The sequence below is a fragment of the Astyanax mexicanus genome, chromosome 8 (assembly GCF_023375975.1).
Source record: "Astyanax mexicanus isolate ESR-SI-001 chromosome 8, AstMex3_surface, whole genome shotgun sequence".
NCBI classification, from domain to species: domain Eukaryota; kingdom Metazoa; phylum Chordata; class Actinopteri; order Characiformes; family Acestrorhamphidae; genus Astyanax; species Astyanax mexicanus.
Window position 1 is genome coordinate 56,567,054 of NC_064415.1, and position 27,245 is coordinate 56,594,298.

General features: G+C 38.6%; 2 protein-coding genes across 4 annotated transcripts in view; both read left to right on the forward strand.

The window, feature by feature from the left end:
• Positions 1–27,245, forward strand: part of LOC103046677 (low-density lipoprotein receptor-related protein 8) — a 114,465-nt gene that overhangs the window by 24,024 nt on the left and 63,196 nt on the right. For all 3 annotated transcript variants that reach the window (XM_022677815.2, XM_022677816.2, XM_022677817.2), the window contains exon 3: positions 14,300–14,422. In XM_022677815.2, coding sequence (XP_022533536.2) covers positions 14,300–14,422 — 123 coding nt within the window. The remainder of the gene's footprint in view (positions 1–14,299; positions 14,423–27,245) is intronic.
• Positions 18,005–19,587, forward strand: LOC125803852 (trichohyalin-like). The gene is made up of 2 exons (XM_049482196.1): positions 18,005–18,399; positions 18,618–19,587. Exon 2 carries the CDS (start codon positions 18,644–18,646, stop codon positions 19,499–19,501), a length of 858 nt encoding a protein of 285 aa, XP_049338153.1. The 5' UTR covers positions 18,005–18,399; positions 18,618–18,643; the 3' UTR covers positions 19,502–19,587.

Consider the following 27,245-nt stretch of genomic DNA (forward strand, 5'->3'; position numbering starts at 1 on the left):
TCATACCGCCCAGCACTAGATTATAGCAAAGTTTTTTAATCTGTACACTAAAACTGCAGTGCGAAACCAAAAGCTGGACTTTCAGGTGAGACACTTACTGTAGATCTGACAGGGTTAAATAGGGATATAGTGGAAAAGTGGAAAGTCCTGATTGTGTGGCCACATGAAGACGCTGCACATGAAAGTGAATGTTGTTCTGTGACTAATACGCTGTGCTCCACTCTGAGCAGCTACTGGCCGCAGTCCAAATGCCTTCCAGCATCCTATTGTGCTCAAATCAGGAGCCGGAGTGTGCTACATAGAAGACACTGAGAGTGTCCATGGTGATCTTACCTCAAATCCTGATTTCTGAAACTAAAATAGAAGAGGAGATTGATTTGGAGGACACTGCCTTTCTTTTGGACTAATCACGAATGTGTGTCGTTTGTCTTTTTTGGATGCAGTGACGTCCAACCAGGCTGAAATGGTCCATCTTGTGTTTAGCCAGTGTTTGTCTTTTGAGTTAGAGCTGCATGATATATATATGTATATATATATATATATATATATATATCGTTTAAGCATCATCATTGCAACGTTCGCATGCCCACTTAAGGCAATTAAATCAAACACTTCATGTTGCAATGTTTTGATTCCCGACACAAGAAGTAGATACACAGCGCTGTCTCTGTGTCTGTGTGAGTGACAGGCTGCTGCTGCCTGAGAAGCACAAGGGGGAGGGGGAGGTAACCAGCATGGCCTCCATCCACATGGTTGGGCACGTGCTTGTAAACGTGAGCACGTGTGGAAAGCTGTGCACCACATCTCGTTGGAAAATGTGAGCATGTTTGCGGCGCTTTATTGAGAACAAAAATTATTGCTTGAGCTTAAACTACAAATATTTTTTGTACACAAATTGCTTTATGCATTTCAGTTTTAAGAGTTCTTTTAAAAAAAATATCAGAATTACATTGAAAAAATATAGAAAATTATATTAGAGGTGTTAATCACTTCTAAAATGAATTAGAATTACATTCCTTTTTTACTGCTGATAATTCCCTGTATTTTTGATAAAGGGTGGCAGTAATAATAGTGCCAATAATGCAAAGTATCAAAATGATCTCAGATCAGTTTATGTTTAAAATGCAGGTCTTGTGCACTCGTGTCAGTCAGTGCTGAGATTTCGACTCCTGACTCGTGTGCACAGTTAACCCCCTCCCCTTTAATTACCTTTACATCCTCACCTGCTGCTCTAACCTCGACTCCGGGAGCTGAGAGCTAATCGTTCGGGTCTGTTTCTAGTTTCTAATGAAGCAGGAAGTTTTGGGAAAAAGCATTAATTCCTTTAACCCTCATGTACAGCTGAACACATCACCACTGCAGTTTTTAAGAAAAGAAACTAATTTGTTTGATTTCTGTTTTCAGGATGGTCGGAATGATAGCTTAACTTTATACTCCTCTATATATTATATTAAAACAACTATATTACCAATAAAATCTATAATTTCACTTTCCTAAATGAAGGGTTTTAAAAAGACACATGATTCTCATGTCTATCATTGAAAATGTTTACAATTCTACTAGAGACAGACTCACTAATATCGCAAACCGAACACATTTTTCATTCAATATTTTCCATTGAATCAATGTTTTACTTTTAAAGGAAATTACAAAACTGTCCTTTAAAAATACATATTGAACACCAACAAAGCACAATACATTTACCTCAGCAGTGCTATTCTAATCGTTAATTGTAGTGTGAGCTTATTGTTAATGTACACACCGAAATAGGGTTTACAGCTCTGGAACCAAATAAGAGACCACTTAAAAATGATGAGTTTCTTTGATTTGACTAAATTGAAAACCTCTGCAATATAATCAAGAGGAAGATGGATGATCACAAACCATCAAACCATCAGCACCAGGAGTGTAAAGCAGCATAAAGTTATCCAAAAGCAGTGTGTAAGACTGGTGGAGGAAGAGAACATGATGCCAAGATGCATGAAAAAAAAACTGTGATTAAAAACCAACCAGGGTTATTCCAGCAAATATTGATTATTTCTGAACTTGATTTAAAACTTTATGAATATGAACTTGTGTTTTCTTTGCATTATTTTTTTGTTATTTCAGCTATTTCTCATTTTCTGCAAAATAATTGCTCTATAACAATATTTTTATTCGGGATTTTGGAGAAATGTTGTCCGTAGTTTATAGAATATATATATATAATAAGTTTGTGAATAGTTTGTGAATATAACATGCATTGTGACGTGTGCATTGAGATGTAATCTAGGCATCTGTTGCTGTGTTATTTCCCTGAGCGACTTAATGGAATCGTTTGCTCAGTGAAAGTCTTAAATTCCCCAATACCAAGATGTGATATTGATTATTCAGTGAAATATAATGGATCGGGCAGGGAGCCAGCGCGGCTCTCGTAGCTTTTCCTTCCATTCCTGCTGCTACAGCGGGTTGGAGGCTCAGAGGTTGGAGCCGGAATAAAGGTGCAATGGTCACATCATTCTCCTCATTAGTGTGTGATGGAGGAGATGAATTTAAATGTGCTGAAAAGTGGACATCTGGGTGGACCAGACAGATATGAAGTTTTTACATTTCTATATTTTTTATAATTATTTATTATTTAAGTATTTTTTACGTTTTCAAAAGCAGAGTCGTGTTAAAGACCATTAGAAACCTGCAGAAAAATATTTTATTCAAGATAATACAAATACTATATCAGAATTAGAGGTGAGATAACATCAATATCATATTATAGCGTATTTTATCGATACTGGCTGTCAAATATAGATATTTTTATTAAAACATAGAAGATCTCTCTTAGACTCGCCTCACAATTAGGTTTACTAAAGTTACTGCTTCATTACTCCACATGGTGGCGCTATAATCATGAATGAACAATGAATAGGGTTAATAAACCTGCGGTGAAGAATATTGGTTGTTACCAATAAATACTGGTAATAATTCCTGGTATTTGATTAATTAAGAGGATTGTACCCTCTTCAGTAAGACAGTAGAGATTTATTTATTGTGATATATCGAGTATTGCAGAATCACAGTATCGTGATTTAATCGTTTTCGTAGGCAAGATATGACGATTGTAATACACCGCTAATTGTAATATTGTGTCTGCTATGTAGGTTATCATCTGCATACTATTTATTCTTCTTACATCTCCTTCATCTGCTGACTAGCCACGGACAGTAGGTACAGATCCCTCCCTCCGACAAAGTCTGCTGGCTAATCCTTTTATGTTGTGAAATATCGAGTATTGCAGAATCCCTGTGAGATGCCCTGTGATTCTCACCTCCATTTGTAAGATTGTGTCTGCTATAGGTTACAGATCCCTCCCTCCGACAAAGTCTGCTGGCTAATCCTGCTGTGCACTGTCTGAGGTTCTCAACCAAAATAACCAAAATCACAGATCTTCAGCTGATCTAGTGGGTGGGGCTGTAGCAGGAGTTGATGGATGAGGGGTGCAGCCAGGGTGGTTCTTTGCAGGTTTCCTTATTGTGACGGTACATTAAGGGAACATCCAAAAAGCTTGCAAAGGTATAGGTTACATCTCAGTAGGTACAGATCCCTCCTTCCAACAAAGTCTGTCTGCTAGCTAATCCTGCTGTCTGATCTCGTGTGTGAGGTTGTAGCAGGAGTTGATGGATGAGGGGTGGAGCCAAGGTGGTTCTCTGCAGGTTTTCTTTTCCCTATTGTGACGTCACAATGAGGGAACATTAAAAAAGCTTGTAAAAAGTGATTTTTTGCACAATATGCCTCCTCTTTATCCATGTACAAAACTGGGAAATGATGCTCTTAAGGTCAGATTTGAGATTTGTAAAATCCCTTTTCTCTTATTGACTTTAGAGAGAGTTGTAAGAATGAGTGAAACAGAGAAGAAGTATGAGAAATAAATTCTGGAGGGAGAACGAAGGAATTTATTCAGTCAAATCAATCAGTGTAGTTTCATTCATCAGCAGCTGGGATAATGCAGTGTAGGCTTTAGTTCCACTGAGCCAGATATTGATTGAGTGGGTTTAAGAGGAGAGACGGGTTTTGCGGGATATTTCAGGCGGTTTGACGGAACATTCGCTCAGGTTTTCATCAGTTTCTCTGTAAGAGTCTGTAGGAGCAGCAGGCTGGAGTCAGGCAGCCACTCACTGCCAGACAAATCTTCATCGTTAAGAATAGAAAGGGAAAGCCTGGCATTGACTGCAGGTCAGCAAAGATTAGCTTCAAGCTATAAATTGTCTGAGGTTCACATAAAGGCTTAAATACTGGACACAGTTATAGCCCTGCTGAAAAAAACACAGTCTGAACACTGAATAAAGCTCTTGACCAGAGTAGCACAGGGGCAGATTGAAGCTGTTTAAAGGGCAGCGGCGAAAAGAAAAATAATAAAAAATGTCGTGTTTAAAATATCTAAAATCCCCCCAAACTCACCATCGTCATCTTTAGGGACTGTAGGAAAAATACCAGAGAAAGCGAGTAATGAATAAATCTATTTAACTTCCTTAAAATATGACCATATGATGTCAGTCCAACAGTAAAATGCTAAATATGCAGATACAGCTCTAAAAAAATTAGAATATCACTTCAGTTTCTTAATCAATTTCTCTGATTTTGCTATTTATAGGTTTATGTTTGAGTAAAATGAACATTGCTGTTTTATGATATAAACTACAGACGTTTTATCATGAAAATCATTGTCATTTAGAGCATTTATTACAGATTATTACAGAAAATGAGAAATGGCTGAAATAACAAAAAAAAAGATCCAGAGCTTTCAGACCTCAAATAATGCAAAGAAAACAACAAGTTCATATCCATAAAGTTTTAAGAGTTTAGAAATAATCAATATTTGGTGCAATAACCTTGGTTTTATTTTCTCCTCCACCAGTCTTACACACTGCTTTTGGGTAACTTTATGCTGCTTTACTCCTGGTGTAAAAATTCAAGCAGTTCAGTTTGGTGGTTTGATGGCTTGTGATCATCCATCTTCCTCTTGATTATATTCCAGAGGTTTTCAATTTGGTAAAATCAAAGAAACTCATCATTAAAAGCACTTAAATGCTTCTTCACAGAGTATTTTGCTTTGTTTAAGACTTTTAAGTTTATTTCCGGGTAGAACAGGTAAATAATAAGCTGGCAGGTTGATCAGGGAGGTCCAGAAACCCCCAAAACAATGGAGTGTTAAATGTACATGATGTTAAAGCTAAGCAGAAGAACACAGAGGTTACTGAGAATCAAACGACATCTCCTGCGAGCTCAACGAGCAGCTTATAAAGCAGAAGCAGTTATTTAATCAATGTTATAAATCATTCAGTGTTAGCTCGGTGTTACTAAGCTCTTCTGAGGGGTGAACAGTCACAGCAGTGGTTGGAATATTGAGCTGTTTGTGGAAATATTATCTTGATTTATCCTGATACATCACTGCAGATCGCTGCATGAACGTATTTAAAATGTGATTGAGCAGCCTGAGAGAGAGCTGAGAGGATCTAAGACTCAAAAGGAGTTGCTCTCTGAGATAGAACCAATGAGAAGATACATACTCTTTAAGGACATTGTGAAGAACTGGGACCAATAGAAGAAACATTATGGAAACATGAGAAAGAATCACCAAGACGAACCAAGACTCAAAAAAGAGAATTTCCTTAAGATAAATAATAATAAAAAATCTGCTGAGAGGAACTAAAGCCCTATCTGGATGGGATTTTTCTTTTTTCTGAGGTAATTTTCTTTTTTATGGGGATACTCTGTGATTTTATTCCCGTCCAGAACGACCATGTATGCGTTTTATTTTCTCAGACGTCCTTTGAGAAAATTACAGGCTAAATTATCTACTGTTTTTCTCTGAACTCCGTGCTCCTCTGGTAATTTTAGTCCCATCCGGACGCACATCTCTGAGTTTCGTCTCCTCGCATTTAATAAAATAGCTATTTGTCCACTGCCGCGCACCGTAATTATACATTGGGCGCTTGGGCGTTTCCACAGAGATCTAGTAAAACACAACTGCGAGTGGAAATGGAGGAGCTACTGAACTCCGCGATGTCATGTGACCGAGAAAGCCCAAAAATTCACTGGTCCTCCTGTTTTTTTAATTGCAGTTTAGATGTTATCACTGAGTAGAACTATGTGACTGTGTGCCCAGATATGGACTATGGCACTCTGTCTTGGGTAAAATGTTGTAGTGCTGGATGCAGTCCTTCAGGTGGACGGTTGTTTCCGGTTGAGAGTAGGCTGTACGCTATTGGCTGCTGCTTAGTGAATGTAAAGCATCCTTGGGTTTCTAGAAAAGAGCTATAGTGAAGTGTTACTTCATTCATTCAGTCATTCATTCATTAATTTAAGAACCACTAAGTGGAATCAGGACTCAAAAGTAGAAATCTGTTGAGAGCTAGAGGAGGAACCACAAAACTACTGTTGCACAAATAGCTCTAAAGAGTTCATTCTTCAAATTAAGGTTCTGTTGAGTCTTCAGCAACAGTGGTGACCTCAGTTTACTCATTAGAACAGATAAAACCCAACAAATCCTGGCCTGACCAACTTTCTGAAGCCCTGAATGAACGTTTTTATAAAAGCAGGAGGCAATAAGAAATACTACACAAGATTTAAGCATGCAAATAAATCTTCTTAATCCCACAAAAAGGAAACACAAGCTCTGCCTTTCCTCCCTCACGCTCACTCACCTACACAGATGAACAAACACAATACCCTCGGAGAGGCGTGGTGTATTTCGAGGACAATCCAAATGGAAGATTAACGTTTCGTTCGCGTTTCCCATCCTTGAAATTAAAGGGCGTGCGTTTGGGGAAGGAAATCGCATTACGGTGTCTGGGTCCTGAACGATGGGCTGCTGTAGCTTCTCCTCCCTCTGCAGGAAAAGGCTTGACAGGGCTGCTTTGGATACCGAGTCTTCCCCTGCCGCTGTTAGCACTCGCTCTCAAATCCCCTTTCCATTAGACAAGGAGCCAAAACGGCCTTCTGTGGATCTGAACTCATTAGACTAGCAGGGGGAACTCAGCCTGTTTCTCTCTCGACTCTACAGTGAATGAGTCTACGAAAACAATGCATCGATTTAAACCACTGCATAAATTCAGATTAAGAGATAAAGCCTCGCTTCTTTTGAATAATGTGTTTACATTCATTTCACTATAAAAATCCTGCAGAACTGGGAGTGAGTTCACATGAGTCACTAATGAGACACTAATCAGAATTTTGCTTCACAACCAGCCAATAAATCCCCAAATGCGCTGTGATGTAAACCTCATAAACAAAAAGCCAAACGGCATAATATGAGCATATATGAGATAAAGACGAAGATTATTTAAATGCTTCAGTTTATGCATTTGTATAATATCTGTCACATCTTAAATCACGTTTAATAACAATTTCTACAGATTTTCTAATAGACTTAACATGCATTTTTATGAATATTGTTATTGCAGAAATACTATTATATTATATGATTTTTTTAGTTAGCACTGTGCATTTATTTTTCAGCATGGTCACAGTGTTGTAAAAAAAAAAAATGTAACGTAGACCTGCAAAAGAACCGCACTGTTAAGATACGAACGTGCCAAAGTCAGAGCTCACCCGACTCTTAAAGGAAATAAAGGCAAGTGACTCACTGATTGGTTTATTTCACGTTACGCCCAAAAATAACCACACCCATGATTAAAAATGATAATAATTTAATTCCTTTTGTACATTTTAAGCTGCGCAAGGTGTATTTTTTGTGACCTTATGATACCAAAGACACTGGACACGCCCCTAAATCCAGCTGTGCGATCCAGTACAGTGCACTGGTGGGCTATAGCAAAGTATATATTATACCCTCTATGGGAACACACAATCAGTTTACATACTGCTATTACATGATATTTGTCAATGTGTCTCTTTTAAAAAAATGGTTCTTTACAAATTATTTGTTTGCTTCATTGTTAAAAGGAGAAGAATAATTTGTAGTACCTTGTTTTTAAGAGCCTGTAGAGTTTCAGACAAACAAACGGTTAAATCGTCCCAGCCAGCTCCTGAGTGAACTATGGCAGTCCTTTTTTTGACTCAGGAAACCCTCTGAAATCAGATTTCTGTTCTTCTTCTTTGCTTAATGTTGGTGGTGTTGGTGGTGTTGGTGGTGCAGGAAGAGCAGCTCCAGCTCTGCTCTTCTCTGTTGTCATGTTCTGTTAGGTTGACCTTGGCGAGGTTATGTAGGCGCTCTTGCCTTTTCCGCACTCGTTCAGCTCAGAGCGCTTTAAAGAGAACAGCTCTGCCTCGCCTGAGGTGATCCAGTCTGATGTCTTTATGTGCAGCGTTGAAGGAGATGTTCTTCAGATTCCTGAGATATAAAAGTATTTTGTGTAGATTTGAAGTGCGTTTGCTTCTGTTGCAGGAATCTCAATCTGAACTGAAATCCAAATACTAACCAGAAGTAAAAAGTTGGGGTTACACAACATGTTTTTTTACCCTATTTGGCCAGATGGAGCTTATTAAAAGTTAGATTTTTTTAGAAGAATCTAGTACTTTAAAAAACGATCAAGGTAGTTTGAAAGCAAATGCAGTAGGGCTGCAACGATTAGTCGATATAATCGACAATGTCGATTATTTAAATTTGTCGACTACAAATTTCATTGTCGACTAATTGTTAGTTTATAACAGTACTGCATTACACACAGTGCTGGGGACAAAAACGCAATGGGAGATAAATAGGGGGTAAATGTCTCACTCACACAGTTTACACTCAACTTAGTCTGTGTCTCCAAAAGTGCCCAAACACATCAGATATAAAACATATTTAATCACTAAATATCAGAACTTATCACCTTTAAACAACATCCAGACATTTAAATGCCTTATAAATCTCATGTTCAAAGGTTTCTGTTGTTTTTAGAGATTGAGAACATGGCAGAAATAATCGTTGACTAATCGAATAATCGGAAAAATAATCATCAGATTAGTCGACTAACAAAATCATCATTAGTTGCAGCCCTAAAATGCAGGTAGTGATGCATTTTATTAATCCAAAACACAAGGCAAAATCGTGATAAAAAAAATTAGGGAGAGTTCAAAAAACAGAAATAGATCACAGGAAAAAAATGTATTAATTAAAAATACATGGGTTGGACAGTGAAACTGAAACAACTATCATTTTAGTGTGGGATTTTAGGTTTCATGGCTAAATTGGAGCAGCCTGGTGGCCAATCTTCATTAATTGCACATTATTGCACCAGTAAGAGCAGAGTGTGAAGGTTCAATTAGCAGGGTAAGAGCACAGTTCTGCTCTAAATATTGCAATGCACACTATAACATTATGGGAGACATACCAGAGTTCAAAAGAGGACAAATTGTTGGTGCACGTCTTGCTGGAGCATCTGTGACCAAGACAGCAAGTCTTTGTGATGCATCAAGAGCCACGGTATCCAGGGTAATGTCAGCATACCACCAAGAAGGACCAACCGCATCCAACAGGATTAACTGTGGACGCTGTAAGAGGAAGCTGTCTGAAAGGGATGTTCGGGTGCTAACCCGGATTGTATCCAAAAAAAATAAAACCACGGCTGATCAAATCACGCAGAATTCAATGTGCACCTCAACTCTCCTGTTTCCACCAGAACTGTCCGTCACCACAATCAATTATTGTGCTCTAAAACCAAGTGTTTCAGTTTCATTGTCCAACCCCTGTATATTTTAATGTGATAGTTTTGTGCTGGCTCTCTCTGGCTGTTTGTAAGGTTCAGAAACTTAAGTAAGCTGAACTTTCACCAGCGATGGAGAGTTAAGAGTCAGTGTTAAACTCTGTGGATGTATTTTGAACTCATTAGCGCGTTCCTCAAGAGAGTTTTCTGACATTGACCTTTTTAATTTTTTTTAGCACTCGTTCTCTGTGACTTTCTCATGCCCTCCTCCATCTGTGAACTGAAGCAAGACTCTCCCTCCATCTCCGCACATGTTTAATTCAGTCCTAATTAAAACAACAAGCCTTGCCTCCCCAACAGATGGCACGAGTTGGCCAAACGAATCATCATTGGGTGAAGCAGAGCAGAGTCACAAGATCCAACATCTTGTAACGTCTTATTCAATCGGTAAACCAGAAGATCATTTTTGGAGAGTTCTCTTTATTTTTGGATCCTTTTTTTGTGAGATCTCAGTGCCCACACTCAACAAACATGCCCTACTTGTATATCCAAACGTGCCAGATTTTAATTACTGGCAAGACATTCGCAGTTGGATCAGTTTTGGCAGCGTGAGCTGAGCAGTACAATGTTAAACAGATGTTACACAGCAAAAAAAACAGGGCAAGGGCAACTAAACCAGAGACGTGAAGCAAAAGACATCAGAAAAATAGTCAAAACTGGGCAATAAACCAAAAAGCCAAACTGGCAGAGATTAATAATCAAGGCAGGTTAGCAATTCTCATTATGGGAGACATACCAGAGTTCAAAAGAGGACAAATTGTTGGTGCACGTCTTGCTGGAGCATCTGTGACCAAGACAGCAAGTCTTTGTGATGCATCAAGAGCCACGGTATCCAGGGTAATATCAGCATACCACCAAGAAGGACCAAGCACATCCAACAGGATTAACTGTGGACGCTGTAAGAGGAAGCTGTCTGAAAGGGATGTTCGGGTGTGTTTATTGGATTGTATCCAATAAAAACATTAAACCACGGCTGATCAAATCACGGCAGAAAACTTGAAAATGGGCCTTTAAAGGGCTTGAAAAGTGCTTGAATTTTACCTTGTAAAAGGTGTATGAACCCAGGGGAGGTTTTTGGGAGGGAGTTTGAGTGGGGGAAGGTTCTGATACAGCTAAGATTGGCTTGTTAGCTTCAAAATAGGATGTTTAACGCAAAGACTGAAGCGATAAATTAAGCGCTAATCTGGTATTTCTACCGGCAGCAGGATCTCAGTGGAGGCAGAACCTGCAGAATGATTGGAGGCAGTGGGGGCGATTCCTTCAGCCGCTCGCTGGAAAAATAGAAACCATCCATCCACATAAAGCTGCAGGCGAGAATCAGGAAGCGGTGCGGCACCGGTTTCAGCATCCTTCACATTAGGTGACAGGCCTCGGGGGAGTTACGTAAGATTTTTGTGATCGCTGCCCACTCCGGTGCTGTTCACTCGCAGTAAGAGTGCAGCAGGTGAGGAAAGTTCTCGGCCTTGTGTCGTATTTTTCTGATCCTGCCAGGAGAAATTTCACACGTTTCAGCGTCTAGATGTGTGGTTTTCTCTACAGATGCTCTTCTGTAGGTTGTTGGCTTTTTAAATCTATCAAAAACGTCTATTTTATGGTCTATTTTCATACATTAGGATATTAAGGTATTAAAATGCACATTAATCGACACTAGTAAGGATGCCTACATCGAAGTGAGCACGGGTGTCGCCATGTTTCTCTTCTAATGGGGAAGCTGGTGGAAGCGCTTAAGTTAACAAAACTGTAATTCTTAAAATAAAAATGTTTTCTTTTAAAGTCAAACGAGCACTGGATGTAAATCTACAAAGATTTCTCTCCTAAATACTTTATTTTATTTGGGTGAGTAAATCTAGATTTGCAATGTTTTATCTAAGGGTGAGTTTTCAGTGAAGTTTCTCCAGCACTAAGGCTGGGTGCAGCACCTTTAGCATTAGCATTAGCATTAGCTGCTAACTCCAGCGCTAGTAGGACGTAAATGCTGCCCGATAGTGCTAGACTGAGGAACCCTGAGTGTTTGAGTAACCCAGGGTGCTATCAGCTAGCGGTTTGTCCTATGTAGCTTGTTTTAACACTGTAAACACGCAGACTACAGTCCGATATTAGCGACTAATGCTAATGCTGCTGCACCCAGCCTTAGTGCTGGGGAAACTTCAATAAAACTCCCCTATAACGTTTAATACCTGACTGGTGGAATTCATACGTAAGGCAAAACGGATTATAAGGAGCTCTGTCTATTTTTGGAAATTAAAGAATTTTAAGTGCAACTTTAAGTCCAACAAATATGGTAATTAACATTCACAATGTAATAACTAATAACTTCTTTAGAATTGCTTTGGTTTGAAAAGCTCTGGTGTGCATGGAGTTATTTTGTTTAATTTTGATACCATTTACACTAATATAATAATGTATCTGAAGCTTGATACACTGTTTTAGTTTTAGTTTAATTTATATATTTTTAAATCCTCTCCCATACTGTGTATATAAGTAGTGTTTTTATTAAACTACCTAAAGAATTCTACCAATGAATTCTACCAATGTGCTGTAGCATTGCCGAGTAGCATCACAGCGCTAAAGCTCGGAGGAAAGCGCAGTGACTCGGTTCTGATACATCAGCTCACAGGCGCAGCCTTGTGCTGATCCACATCACCCTAGGAGGAGTGATGAGGGGAAAAAGAGAGCGCCATCTACTGTACTGTACCCAGAGAGAGCAAGGCCAATTGTGTGCTCTCTCAAGGATCTGGTAGACGATGGTAAGCTACATGAACAGGATTCGAACCGATGGTCTCCTGATAATAGTGGCAGCGAATATCCCTCTGGACCTCTCAGTGTCTTTCTTGGAGTTTGTTAATGGTGTACAATTTATTTTATTTTTTTTTGCATTGGAAACTTTATGCCCCTATCACTAGCATTGTTTGACAAACGTTTGTATCCATTATCATGTTTCACTACAACCCAAGTCCAATTTCACACTGGACTTCTCCTTTAATTTTTCAGCCGCTGTAGATCGGAGCTACACAGTGCTGAGGTGATGATTGCTATTGTTTTAGCTGTATTGTGTTTTTGGCACCGAGCTCATGATTTACGATCTTGGCGGCTGGAGCACCTGCAGTTCAGACGAGTGCTTGTGAAACACGAGTGTGTGTCGGCACTCTGTGGTCATTAGAGCTCTAATTATACGAGAAGCGCTCGGAACAGGTTGAGTCTGGAGCTGCTCTCGCGCTGCTGTAAGAGCACGCTAATTACAGCCTGAGGTAAAAGCCCAAATCATGACTTCTATAAATACAGCTGCTCAAAACCTCCTTCCTGATATGCAGAGTTACGTTCAGGGAGACTGAGTCTCACACAAACAAGTGCAATTAAATCAATATATACACTTACCTGATCAATACAACATTATGACCACTGAATCTGTGTTTATTTAGTTTATTCTAATGTTATGTAGAATTTTACAGGTATACACTTTTAGTGATAACTGATTTTATGGTAATGCAGGGGTATTTAACCTTTTTAACTGTGGGACCCCCTTATAGACTCCAAAACACTTTTTTTGACCCCCCCCCTCCCATTATTATATAAAAAAAGTATAAAACTAGAAAAATGCTAAAATTGGGTGAGAGCTCCCACCATTGGTAGAATTATGGTGGATTCTATGGTGTTGCTAAGTAGTTACTAAGATGATTGCTAAGAAGTTGCTAGGTGGTTGCTAAGGTGTTGCTATGGCATCCATGTTGATTGGTATGTTGGTTCTAAGTGGCTGCTAAGGTGATGCTTTGGTATCTGTGTTGGTTGCTATGTAGTGTCTAAGTGGTTGCTAAGGTAAGGTGATGCTTTGGTATCTGTGTTGGTTGCTATGTAGTTTCTAAGTGGTTGCTAAGGTGAGGTGATGCTTTGGTATCTGTGTTGGTTGCTATGTAGTGTCTAAGTGGTTGCTAAGGTAAGGTGATGCTTTGGTATCTGTGTTGGTTGCTATGTAGTTTCTAAGTGGTTGCTAAGGTGAGGTGATGCTTTGGTATCTGTGTTGGGTGCTGTGTAGTTTATAAGTGGTTGATAGGTGGTTGCTGAAGTGCTGCTAAGTGGTTGGTGAGGTGTTGCTATAGTGTTTGTGGTGGTTGCTAAGGTGTTGCTAAGTGGTTGCTAGGTAGCTGGTAAGGTGTTGCTAGGTGGTTGCTAAGGTGTTGCTATGAAATCTGAAGTGGTTGCTAAGGTGTTGCTAAGCAGTTGCTAGGTAGTTGGTAAGGTGTGGCTAGGTAGTTGCTTAGATGTTGCTAGGTGGTTGGTAAGGTGTTGCTGTGGTATCTGTGGTGGTTGCTAAGGTGTTGCCAGGTGGTTGCTAAGGTGTTGCTATGGTGATCATGGTGGTCACCATCATCTTTCATGTTAAGACGGGCTCTGTATTAGTTTTTTCAGACATATAAGTGCACAGAATCCAGATTCACAGACACATTTTGATCTAATGTTATATATAGAGTTAATAACAGGTGTACACTCTGACTGATCACTGACATTATGTTTTAATATTTATGATGTATTTTATATATTATATGTTTTGTTATTTATTATGTATATATATATATATATATATTTATAACTATAGGTCATGTTGTTTTGTCTGTGTGTAGTGAGGAAGACGTGCGCACCGTCGGAGTTCGCGTGTCAGAACGGGCAGTGTGTACCCGGCCGCTGGCGCTGCGACGGAGAACCCGAGTGTCCGGACGGATCAGACGAGGCCGAGTCCACATGCAGTAAGAAATTACTTTAGATTTAAGCTCGGTAATTCTCTGTGTTTTTATGTGGAAAACAAAGTTATTTTTGTACAGCCACTTTGGGAGAGAAAGATGTCATGTGAGCTCATCTGATTGGTCAGAGCTGACTGATGCAGGAGCAAGAAACTAAATATATAGTGAGAAGATTCTGTGTTGAAGTTACATTACATTACATTACATTACATTACATTACATTTGGCAGACGCTTTTGACCAAAGCGACTTACAATAGTCAAGTACAAAAGTAATAGAAGTTAAAGATAAAACATCTTTAGATAGGGCTTAAAGGAGGTCGAAGGGAAATAATGGGATAGAGAAGTGAAGGAGGGGAAGAAGGAAATTAGGTTAGAAGTACTTAGTGTGTTAGAGGTGTTAGGAGAGTAAGTGCTCTTTGAAGAGCTCTGTCTTCAGGAGTTTATTAAAGATAGTGAGAGATTCTCCTGATCTGGTAGTAGAAGGTAGTTAGTTAGAGGTGTTAGGAGAGTAAGTGCTCTTTGAAGAGCTCTGTCTTCAGGAGTTTATTAAAGATAGTGAGAGATTCTCCTGATCTGGTAGTAGAAGGTAGTTAGTTAGAGGTGTTAGGAGAGTAAGTGCTCTTTGAAGAGCTCTGTCTTCAGGAGTTTATTAAAGATAGTGAGAGATTCTCCTGATCTGGTAGTAGAAGGTAGTTAGTTAGAGGTGTTAGGAGAGTAAGTGCTCTTTGAAGAGCTCTGTCTTCAGGAGTTTATTATAGATAGTGAGAGATTCTCCTGATCTGGTAGTAGAAGGTAGTTAGTTAGAGGTGTTAGGAGAGTAAGTGCTCTTTGAAGAGCTCTGTCTTCAGGAGTTTATTAAAGATAGTGAGAGATTCTCCTGATCTGACTTTGTAGGCGATTGTAAGCTCTTACAATGTGTAAATCTGTATATCTGTACAATGTGAAGCTGCTTTAACACAAAAACACGCCTTTTGAAAAAGAGTTAGAAGGGGAAGGGGTGAAATCTTCCACCTTAAGAATTGGGGAACTCTTTAAGCACCCGATACGTCATCAGGAGAGCTAAAGTTCAGTAAAATTCAGGGTATTGTATGTGTTCTGAAAGAGGAGATAATTGATAATTCCTCTCTGTTGTGGAACAGAAATTACCTTTAATTAGCTTTTATTTTAATTTATTTAATTTTTCCGTTCCGCCTTAAATGCTGCAGCCCCTGCTGTCTTGTTGCCCACACCATTTAAGGTGGAATGGAAACGTTAGCTAGCTAGCTAGAATTTGACCCTAAAACATTGAAAATACACATTAAACTCTGGTAAGCATTAGTATTTGCCATCACTTCAGATTGTGCATTGATTTATTGTGAATTTTAACTGGTGTCTTAGCGGGTCTGTCTACAAGGATTATGCTGATAAAGGTGCTCTACTAAAAGATCAAGCTTTAATCTTCCTGACACTGATAGATGTGCTTTCAGTCGCTGCAGAAAGGTGAATTCAGTCCTGCTGAAAAACACAACTTCACCTCTTTACATCTTTATATCCTGTTAGACTGTCTGACGTCCACAAAACAGCCTCTGAATTTTGATCTAATCTGGGATCTTATATAATCACAAGAGCCCCCTGTATTTTACAGTTTTAACCCTAAAAAAATAGTAACACCATCACTAACGTAACTTTAATAATGTGTCACATATAATCACATAAAATAAAATAAAAAAGAACCATGGATGACCCTATAAAAAAAAAGGTTTTGGAAAAATGATTGGAAAATCAGGTCATCCTTAACAGGTAATGTCTTAACAAAAATAAATAAAGCTGCTGGGAACTTGGTCTTTGGTCCACCCATTCCTGAGACATGTGAGCACCTGATTTAAACACACAAACACTCTTAAAAAAAATAGATGGAAAGAGAGTAGGCCTGGACAATATGTCAATATTGGTATTTATCGCGATAAGAAATTGTTCAATAACGGTGATATCGTTTTTGTGGCATATCGATATGTATAATTTACAGAATTTATCACAGACAGGCGTTTTAAGCGGCGTCAGTTCACTGCAGAGCTGAACACAATCAGCCTCCGTAGCCGGGCTACGTCAGTGCGTGATGTAGGGGTGGGCGATATGGCTCTAAAATAATATCACGATATTTAAGGGTATTTTTGCGATAACGATATACTTGGCAATATAGGAAAACATTTTTTAATATCATGATATTTCTGTTTCACGATATATTGTATACGATATAATATTGCCCACCCCTAGCGTGATGACGTAATCACACAGGCACTTAGCCAGATAGGCTAGGCTAGGCTAGGCCTGGAAGCACTTTTGTAGTTTATGTTGTATCTAAGTTATTTATAGTTATAGGTATGTAGGTTTGTTTATGTGACGGGGATATCATGTTTTATGTATATGAAGGCTTTTTGTATAAACCCTGAGTTTTCACAGGCCTTTCAGTGGTGTCTGGCTCAGCCAGGTCTGCGTATCTCACCTAAATAAAAAGTAAATAGTGCTGAATATTTAAAGCTCTGTTATTAGAGTCCTGAGACGTGAGCTGAGTGCATGTAATTTAAATGAGACAAAGATAAAGTAAATTCGCCGAGTGTTTGGCAACCCGGCCCCGAATTCAGACTCCCCTCATGAATGATTCAGTGAGGAACGCTCAGACCGTTAATAAAATGTCATCCTGTGGGGTCTGCAGACTGGCCTGTTCATGCTATAAATCCAATTCAACACGAATGTGACGAGATATAGCTAGTATATACAACGATCAGTTTCTTTGATTTTACCAAATTGAAAACCTCTGGAATATAATCAAGAGGAAGATGGATGATCACAAACCATCAAACCACCAAACTGAACTGCTTGAATTTTTGCACCAGGAGTAAAGCAGCATAAAGTTATCCAAAAGCAGTGTGTAAGACTGGAGGAGGAGAACATGATGCCAAGATGCATGAAAAAAACTGATTAAAAACCACCAGGGTTATTCCACCAAATATTGATTTCTGAACTCTTAAAACTTTATGGATATGAACTTGTTTTCTTTGCATTGTTTGAGGTCTAAAAGCTCTGCATCTTTTTTTGCTATTTATATATTTATACATATAATAATATATAATAATATATAAACGTTTTCTCTTCAAAACTGTATTCATCTGTACAAAACAAATCAATTTTTTTTATTTAATTAATTGAAAAACTTTTGTACAGATTTCGATGTATTTTGTGTCAAAATACAGTTTCAGATGGGTAAATGAGTTACAGTAACACATTACGGTAATGATTTAAACCCTGATACACAACTAAAATGTGTATTTCATCTTAAATATAATGGATTTAGTATAAAAAAGAAAAATTAAAGCATAGATACATCTCTGAAGGATTTAAATGATTATATTTTATGGTAAAGTTTATAGTTAGAGAGTGGGGACAGGTAGCTAATACTGTTTTTTCAGTGTTGTCGGTAGTTTTAATATATTTTTTATTGATAAATCTTACTTTTGCAATTAGGTCAATGTACAAGACACTGTGTTTAATAATAAAATATATTTTAAAAGTTATTGTGTCTATATCACTGTTATCTATATTACTGTGGCCAGTTTATATATATATATGAGTGGACGGTTGCCATGGCAGTGGCTTCAGAACAGCTTGGCTGCAGCAGTGTGGTGATGTCACAGTGATGACATCACAGCATTTGGAACTTTGGAGGTGAATAAGATCCTGAGTTTGAACTCTAGTGATCAGTTCTGCTTGCACCTGCGACTGAACTGCACTGAGAGAGAGAGACACCTGCACTGAGAGAGAGACACACCTGCACTGAGAGAGAGAGACACACCTGCACTGAGAGAGAGAGACACACCTGCACTGAGAGAGAGAGACACCTGCACTGAGAGAGAGACACTTATCCAGAGAGACAGAGACCGAGAGAGGGTCCGAGACAGAGACCGAGAGAGGGTCCGAGAGAGTCTGAGAGTTTATCTACTCCACTGTAAGTAAATCTCTGCAGAGCAGCAGAAGGAACCATGTTGAAGAACCAGTACACAAAAAAAATGATGCATAAAATTGACTTAAAAAAAGATTCTGAATTTGCTTTTTTTTAAATAAATTTAATTTCAGATCAATTTAAGTAACTTCAACTCGATTTCAATAATTACATGTTACACAGAGTAAATAAGTGAACTGAACTTGTTATTTTTTTTTTCAAAGTATTCCAGAGATCTGGAGAGAGAGAGATGGGGGAGTTAATGAGCGAGAGCGAGGTCCAGCAGACCATTCTTCTGATCCAGAAGATTGAGAGTGAAAAAAGAGACCGAATCCTGAAGGCCTGGACTGTGGCCAGTAACGAATGGCTGGAGGAGAAGAAGAAGATGAAGCAGGAGATCGAACTGCTGAAGCAGGAAGCAGACAGGCTGAGGATGATGAAGAAGAAGGATGGAGAGATAAACGACCTCAATGAAATGAGGAAGCTCCACCAATCAGAGCTGGATCTGCTTCAGAAGAAAGAGAAAGACAGGAGAGACAGAATCCTGAAGAGCTGGACTGATGAGAGTAACAAATGGGACTCGGAGAAAAGAAAGATGAGGCAGGAGATCGCCCAGCTGAAAGAAGGAGAGAAGCTGAGAGCGATGAAGAGGAAGGATGAAGAGCAGGTGGGAGAGATGAAGGAGCTGGAGAAAATGAGAGAGCTCCACCAGAAAGAGATAGAACTGCTCCGAAAGACGGATAACGAAAGAAGAGACAGAGTCCGAGAGTCCTGGCTTAAACTCTGCTCTGAATGGAAGGAGGAGAAACAGCAGATGAAGCTGGAGGAGGAAAAAAGGGAGCGTCTCCTGGAGTCCTGCATGAAGGAGAAAGAAGAATGGAAGGAAAAGATGGAGACGATGATGAAAGAAAGAGAGAAGGAGAAGAAGGAGATGGAATCCATGAGGAAAGAGAGAAAGGAGGAGAAGGAGATGGAAAAGATGAGGAAGGAGAAGGAAGAGGAGGAGGAGGAGAGAGGGATGGAGGTGCTGGTGCTGAAAATGAAAGCACTGTCCCTTGGAGAACTGAAGTCGAGGAGGAGAAGAAGAGCAGTCCGTTCCATTTTTTAGTCTTTTCGCATTTTCCCTTTCTCTACATATTTCCTTTAATCTTTCAAATAAATCAGTTTTTGTTCAAACTGAATAAAGTCTGCTGTATTTAATTAATCAAGGGTTACATACATCTATTATTACTTGATATAATAATGATTTAAAAAGGTTAATTAGAAGAAAATTCAAAAAGAAATGAAAAATAAATAAATAAAATAAATAAATAAATGAAAAAATGATAACTACATTTATAAATGTAAAAAAAACTGCTAGGTAACAAATGTAAATGTATTATATAATAAATAAAAAGCTATGTAAACATACATATATAAATATATAAAAGGGTAAAACAAATTGTAGATTGTATATAGAGCTAAACAGCTACAACACATCATAAGTACAATACAGTGATTTAACATGAGGAAATCAGACAATGTTTAAAGTGTAGCACTTAAAGTGCCGTGAAATAGTTTTTGCAGTTTTTTTAGATTATCAAATAAACTTTAATATCAGAGAAAGATACCCTAATTAAACGAAAAGCATTTTTTCAAACAATTATTAATCATTTATTGAAGCGTACTACATCATAATGCTTGATGAATTGAGACATTAGTTGAAGAAAATGCAATGATTAATAATGTCTCAAAAAACTCATAAGAAGTGTTTATTAATGTAGCCTTGAATATTAATATTCGTTAAAACACACATTTAAATATTTACATAATCTCAAAGATTTATTTATTTATATACGTCTCACTGTCTCAACACCACTGGATAACATGTAATACATTATTTTTAGTTTACTAGTATAAATAATGTATTATTATACAGTGTAATATGTGTGTTTTAACTAAAAATATTGCAATTTACGGAATTATAATATATTATGTGTCATAAATTATTTGAGTGATATTGTATAAATTTAGTAATTGTAATTAGGTAATATTTTATGCATAAATGAAGTAAAGTTTACAAAATAAAATAAATAAAAGTCTTGAAACCGAGTTGAAGTTACTTAAATTTATCTGAAATTAAATTTATTAAAAAAAAAAGCAAATGCAGAAAGTTGTGAAACTTTTATTTAAGTAAATTTTACTCATGATTTTTTTCAGAGTGTGCCCGAGGCATTGAAACTAAACAGCTGAGATTAAAGTGATGCTGTGAGAGTTTGCGCTGGTCGTGGTGTTTGTGAGCGTCAGTATCGCGTGTTCACTGCGTTTCATTAAGACGCGTTTACGCTCTCTAACATCTTCACTGCTGAATTTGGCTCTTAATTGCTGGTTCTTTTCAAACGCAGCATCCAGCGAGCGGCTCGGCGTCCCGCGAGGATTCTCTCCCGTCTCAGAGCATCAGGACGCGCTTTTGTCTGACGCTTCTATTGAAGATTCCTCTCAGAGATCAGGAAAATCCTATTAGCAGGATAATAAAGCACAGGCCTGTGGAGGGAATAAAGGCAGAGGTGTTTTATGTGATGAAGCCCCGGGGGACAAAAATCCCTGTTTTCTCTCTAACTTCTAATATATTATATTATACAGTACACGTACAATATTACACCACTTACAACCTGTATGAAAACATCTTGTTTTGAACTGTTTTGTCTATAAAATCTGTAATAGTAATAGTATATTTAACAGTAGTCATAAAATGACCACTACACTGTAAACAACTAAGTTGTTTAGACTCAAATAAATTAAGTCTGTTTTACATAAAATTAGATATTTCTGAACATTATGCTCAATATTTTGAGTTAGGGCGTTTGCTACGAAAAGTACAGTAGGTACAGATTCCTCCCTCAAATAAAGTCTGCTGGCTAATGCTGCTGTGTACTGTCGGAGGCTCTCAACCAAAATGACAGAAATATGGATCCTCAACTAATCTAGTGGGCGGGGCTCTGGTGGGGGTTAAATTGTGAGGGGTGGAGCCAGGGTGCTTCTGTGCAGCTTTCCTTATTGGGACATCACAATAAGGGAGGAGCATGCAAACGACTCATAAAAGCAAACTCAACTCTTTTAGCTGATTTACGAAAAAAAGGGATTTTTGGATGGAAATACAAAACCATGCAAAAAAAATACAAGTTTTCCATATTATGTCCCTTTTTTTTAGGCTATTATGTGAATTAATAAAGTCTATAAATTATTATTGTTTAAAACGAGCCGATCTTTTTGTTGAGCCCGCAGTGGACAATAGTTTTTCTTATTGTGACATCACAATAAGTGAGGAGCATCCAAACGTCTCACAAAAGCAATACAAAACCATGAAAAAAACATGCAAAAAAAGAGTTTTCCTTATTATGTCCTTTTTTTAAGGCTAATATGTGCGTTAATAAAGTCTATAAACTATTTTCGATTAAAAAAGTTTTTTTTTTGTTGAGCCCACGGTGGATAATATTCAATAAAGGACATAAAATACATAATAAATACAGCATGAACCGCTCTTACAACAAATTACACAACATATGGGGCAACATACGGCTGTGAGTTAAATGAACTGGGGCGTGAAAAGCCCGGCTTTTGCCATATTTGGTGTGATTGAGGTCATAAATCTTCTGAGCTGTTGGTTGGTAGTAGGCTGATTATAGCAGTGAATGATGGTGAAGGGTGGTGTGGTGACGTGGCACATATGGCAGGACTCTGAAACTGGTGGAGCTGGTGGAGCTGGTGTGGGCCAGTATGAGGGTGTACTGGACGTTCAGTGTGTTAGAGAGATCATGTATTTTTAAGTGGTGAGGAAAGACCCCAGTGAGCCTCGTGCGAGAGCTTTCAGTGATGTGTGAACTGAAGGCTACTCCAGCATGTAATGGTGAAAGCGTGCAGAAAGGAGATGAGGGTTCTGAGTGCTATTTGCGTGTGGGAATCAGTGAGACGTGGGCGTGTTTAGCGTCTTCAGGGCGTTTGCGTGTGTATCACTAATCTCACAGCTCCTGGAGCAAGACGACTGTTCATTTAACTCTACATTTGTGTGTGTGTGTGTGTTTGTTTGTGTGCACAATTATTAGTGCTGTGTATTGGCAAGATCTTGGCGATACGATACAATATGATATGCATCACGATACAGAGATTACAGTGATGCAACATATTGCAATATATACTTTAAGCAAGGCAATACAGTAAATATTGTGATTTTTATATTAACTTATAGAAAATGGTGATGTTATGATTCATGAAATCAGTTAAAAATGAGTTAAAAAAGGTTTAATTTTGTATCCAATCAGAAGCACAGTGTCTACATCAACCTGTGAATTCATGGTCTCACCCATTTTGGCTCAGGACCTTAACTATACTCTAGAGAAGTATGATTTGACAAGGTAGCACAACTCGACAGAACACCGGTCAAATTGTATGATATAGAGCGGACTCTGGGGCTCCGATGTAGTGAGTTTATCTGAAAGAAACGTTATCAGAAATGTTTGCTGCTGTGCTGTTAGCCAATCAGAGGCCATATGTTTCATTCATGAGCAAGAGCCAAAATCCTGTCTTTCTTCAGAGACCAGTAGTTTAGTGGACTAAAGCAGGGCTAAACAGAAACACCGGAGCACTTTTTTTCCCACAAGAAATGGCTCATGTTCAATTCATTCATACTGGAGACCACCACTAGACATTTTAAAATGAATGAAAACATAATGATGGAAAGAGACCATTCAAGCACTATTTTAAATGCTAATTATATCAATTAATGATATCAAATTTTAAAAAATCAGATAAGCTCATTTTGCTGGAGTTCAGTCTCAAATGAAGTCACTTCTATCTCAGTGATGCTCAGAAAGCTCACTTGTAAGCTTCTTGGAAAGGTTGCATTGTTAAAGATGCGACAAATAAGGCGAAGTGCGTCAATGGAATACATGCATGCTGATGCCAAGCAGGATGCGCATTTATTGCATGATGAAATTCATGGAAAAAGCAGGTACGTAACAGATTTCCCAAGGAAAAGAGAAAGAACAGTACATTTAGGTCAAAGCAAGGGATTTAAACAGTATCAGTTAAACTGATTTCTAACAATTCTATAAATGCAACTATACATTCTAATGCCATACAATTTATGCCGTTGACTCAAACGCCATTATCAGAGCAATCAGAGCTCCCACTGTAGAGGAAACAGGACCAAATCTGGGCTAAAACAACTGGCAGTGCTTCAAATAAACCTCGAGATGAAAGACGGAGGAGAAAACAGAATCTTTTCGTATTGAAATCTAAAATTCCCGACTCGATGTTGTCATCAGAGCTGCAGTTCTTATTACAGAAACTAGGCAGATGCCACATCTGATCTTTATAAGTGCAAGTGTCACCCAAAGGTGTCATTTTCCTCCGCAGTGTATTCACTGGAGAATCCTTTAAAGCTCTTCTGCCAAAGGAGACATCTGAAGGAAATTTGAACATTCTCCAGCCGTCTGGTTCAGCGCTGGGAGAGTGCATTACTTAAAGAAAATGAAATAAGTTGAGCTTTGGGATGCGACCAGCATACTAACCAGAAGAGAGAGCAGGGACTGAACAAACCAGTGATTTGAAATCAATTCTAAACAGAAACAGTATTGTAAACTTTTAATTCTCGGGGTTTTTAAACCCCAGTATAAACCAGTTTCTTCATTTTCTTAATACTATCGATCTGTCAGACTGGGATTAATCGTAGTTTTAGACTATATTCTGTGTAATTAGCAGTTCTTAGCCCATAGCTAGAGATTATACTATCACGTGAGACTAAGAAGTGATGGGAGGATGAAAGCTAGCATGGTTGGTCTTTCTCTTACTGGGAATCATTAAGTTCCACCATATAGGGTCTTATTTTAGTGATCTATAGCTCACAGGCCAATTGCGGGTGTGAATCATAAGTGTATCATGGGTGTATTTTGGGCATGATATGAAATAAACCATCACAATCAGTGTGCCAGTTGTCATTCCCTTTAAGAAGCAGGTGAGCTCTGATTTTGGCGCGTTTGTATCTTAACAGCGTGGCACTTTTGCGTGGCACAGCAGAGGAAACAGAACAGCATTTATTTTTTATTATTTTTATTGATCATGTAAAAGCTGGATTTGTGCTCTGCAGTGTGTACAGCACTCCTGCATGGCTAATATAGAATTGAGCGGCTGACTGTTGTCTGTTGACTGTTGTCAGGGTTTTAATCAGTCAGTGGAGCACTTGTGTTTTTAATCACCAACATAGAAACACGCCAGAAATTTACCTCAACACACCTCACTTCCACTTCCGGACAGTGTAAAGCTATGTGAGACTTAAGCCCTATCTGGACAGGATTAGTTTCTCAGGGGGACGTCTGAGAAAAATATTTCACACTTCTACTCTAGAGTGATAAAACTCCTGCATCCAGACTGTAATAAAAAGAACAGGAGGACCTGTGATGAGTTTTTTGGCTTTCTCAGTCACATGAAATCACGTTCAGTAGCTCCTCCATTTCCACTCGCTGTTGTGTTTTTTACGTGGATCTCTGTGGAAACCTGCGCCCAAAGTGTCATTACAGTGCGTTGCAGTGGACAAAGAGTGGACAAATATTTGATATATATGGACATATATTTTATTAAACGTGACGAGGCGAAACTCGTGAAGAGATGTGAGTCTGGACTGGACTAAAATTATTGGAGGACCAAAGTTCAGAGAAAAACAGTAGATAGTTCAGCCTGTCTGAGAAAAACAAAACACATACATGGTCGTTCTGGACGGGAATAAAATCACAGAGGATAAAAAAAACCCATAAAAGAGAAAATTACCCCAGAACCCCCTGAGAAACTAATCCAGTCCAGACTTCCTCCTTCAGTTGATGTCATTACAGACCTGTAACCGCACTCCTGGCCTCCCTGACAGCTGGAATAATTGAATAAACCGAACTAATCAGCCTCTAATGTGCGCTCAGAGACTGATCCGGCCTCTCCTGACGTGAGTGTGAAGTGGAATTAAGCTGGCGTTTCATCAAATAGCCATCAGCGATTGGATGTTCCCCCTGAGCTCGGTCCGACCTTTCTCCTCGCTGGCCCCTCCCCCCGTTCAGCCACACATTCAGTGCGTGAGAGGAGATGCCGGTTTAAAGGTCATTTGGCGATGTCTCTAGCTTTCGCGCACTTCTGAACTCGTCCTCCCACTCTCATTCTGTCACTCTCTCTCTCTTTCTCTCTTTCTCGCTAACGTGCTAGCGTCACACACACCCACACACTCTTCAGCTTTTCCTCTCGGCCCTTCTGATTGGTCGCCGGCTGTACTCTCTGTCTCGCTCTGTCTCGCTCTTCCTCCCAGACGTAGTGAAAGATCTGTGGTCCTGATCTTTCCTTCTTCTTTCCTTCTTTTCTTCATTATGTCTTTTTCATCTCTCTCTGTCTCAGACCGTCTCTCAGCTGCTCTGAGAGTCTCTCTCTCTGTTTTAGTAAGGGGTTGTTCGTCCCCAGGGTTGGCAGTAGTGGCTTTTGGGGTTTCTGATGTGTGTCTCAGATTGGAATTGAGACACTGGGTTTGTGTTGCAGCCTAATGTAAATGTTAGGATGACAAACAGCCAGAGTGCAGAGCAGAAGTAATGAGAAGAGTTCATATGAAAAGGAACAATTGAAGAAAAAAGGGTAAATATATAAAGATAATAGAAGCATAAAGACGTTTTTGCATTTTATACCCAATAAAGAAATGTTGAATGACCATATAAAACATCTAACATCAATATCATGGTTCCATTCCCTTACGTTTGATAAAAATTAAGTTGGAATTGTAAGTATTGTACGATTGTAATTGTTACGAATTTGCAACCAGAGGCTGCCCAGTAGAGATAATAATAATAGAACAGTAAAAAATAGGAATGTCCCAATCACGTTATTTTGTCCCAGAGTCCAATTTTCTTCCCAAAAAAATGCTGTAAAAATTTTTTTGTTAATTTTCATCAAGGGATTCTTTGCAGTATGTAAAATTTTAGACAGGTTGTGAGTTAAAATAAAACCAAATAAAACCAATAAATTAAAAATACAAAAATGGTCATATAGAGCATTTATTTGCTTTTAATTTGTTTTCAGACCTCAAATAATGCAAAGAAAGAAGAAAGAAGTTCATATTAATAAAGTTTTAAGAGTTCTGAAATCAATATTTGGTGGAATAACCCTGGTTGGTTTTTAATCACAGTTTTTTATTCATGCATCTTGGCATCATGTTCTCCTCCACCAGTCTTACACACTGCTTTTGGATAACTTAGTGCTTTACACTCCCGGTGCAAAAATTCAAGCAGTTCAGTTTGGTGGTTTGATGGTTTGTGATCATCCATCTTCCTCTTGATTATATTCCAGAGGTTTTCAATTTGGCAAAATAAAAAAGAAACTCATCATTTTTAAGTTGTCTCTTTATTTGGGGTGCAGCTTTTAGTGTCTAAAGTGTTCACTTTAGACCACTTCACATAAAAGACCTACAGCCCTGCCGGATTTACTGACCGTCTAGGTGCTAGAATGTCCAGAGCTCAGTGTACACAGATGCATTATTGATGATACCGTGTTTGATACTGAACTCCACATGCTACAGTCTAGTAGCAGCGTCCAAATCGCTAAACGGAACATGGGGGGTTTTGGCAGTGTTTTCTGAGATGGGTTCTTGGTTTGCCTTGGCAGGGAAAGAGAAAGAAGGAGAGAAAAAAATAAAAGAGAATAAGTTCATATCTCTGACCTCAATGGACTTCAAGCCTTTCATAGTTAAACTATGTGGACAGAAGTATTGGAACACCTCTTAGCCAAGAAGTGTCAGATCTCTTACAGTTACAGAGCAATCTGACCTAATCTGCTGTTATATTTACAGTATACAG

Excerpts from the sequence above, each read along its gene's own strand:
- LOC125803852 (XM_049482196.1), top strand. The coding sequence starts at position 18,644 with ATGGGGGAGTTAATGAGCGAGAGCGAGGTCCAGCAGACCATTCTTCTG.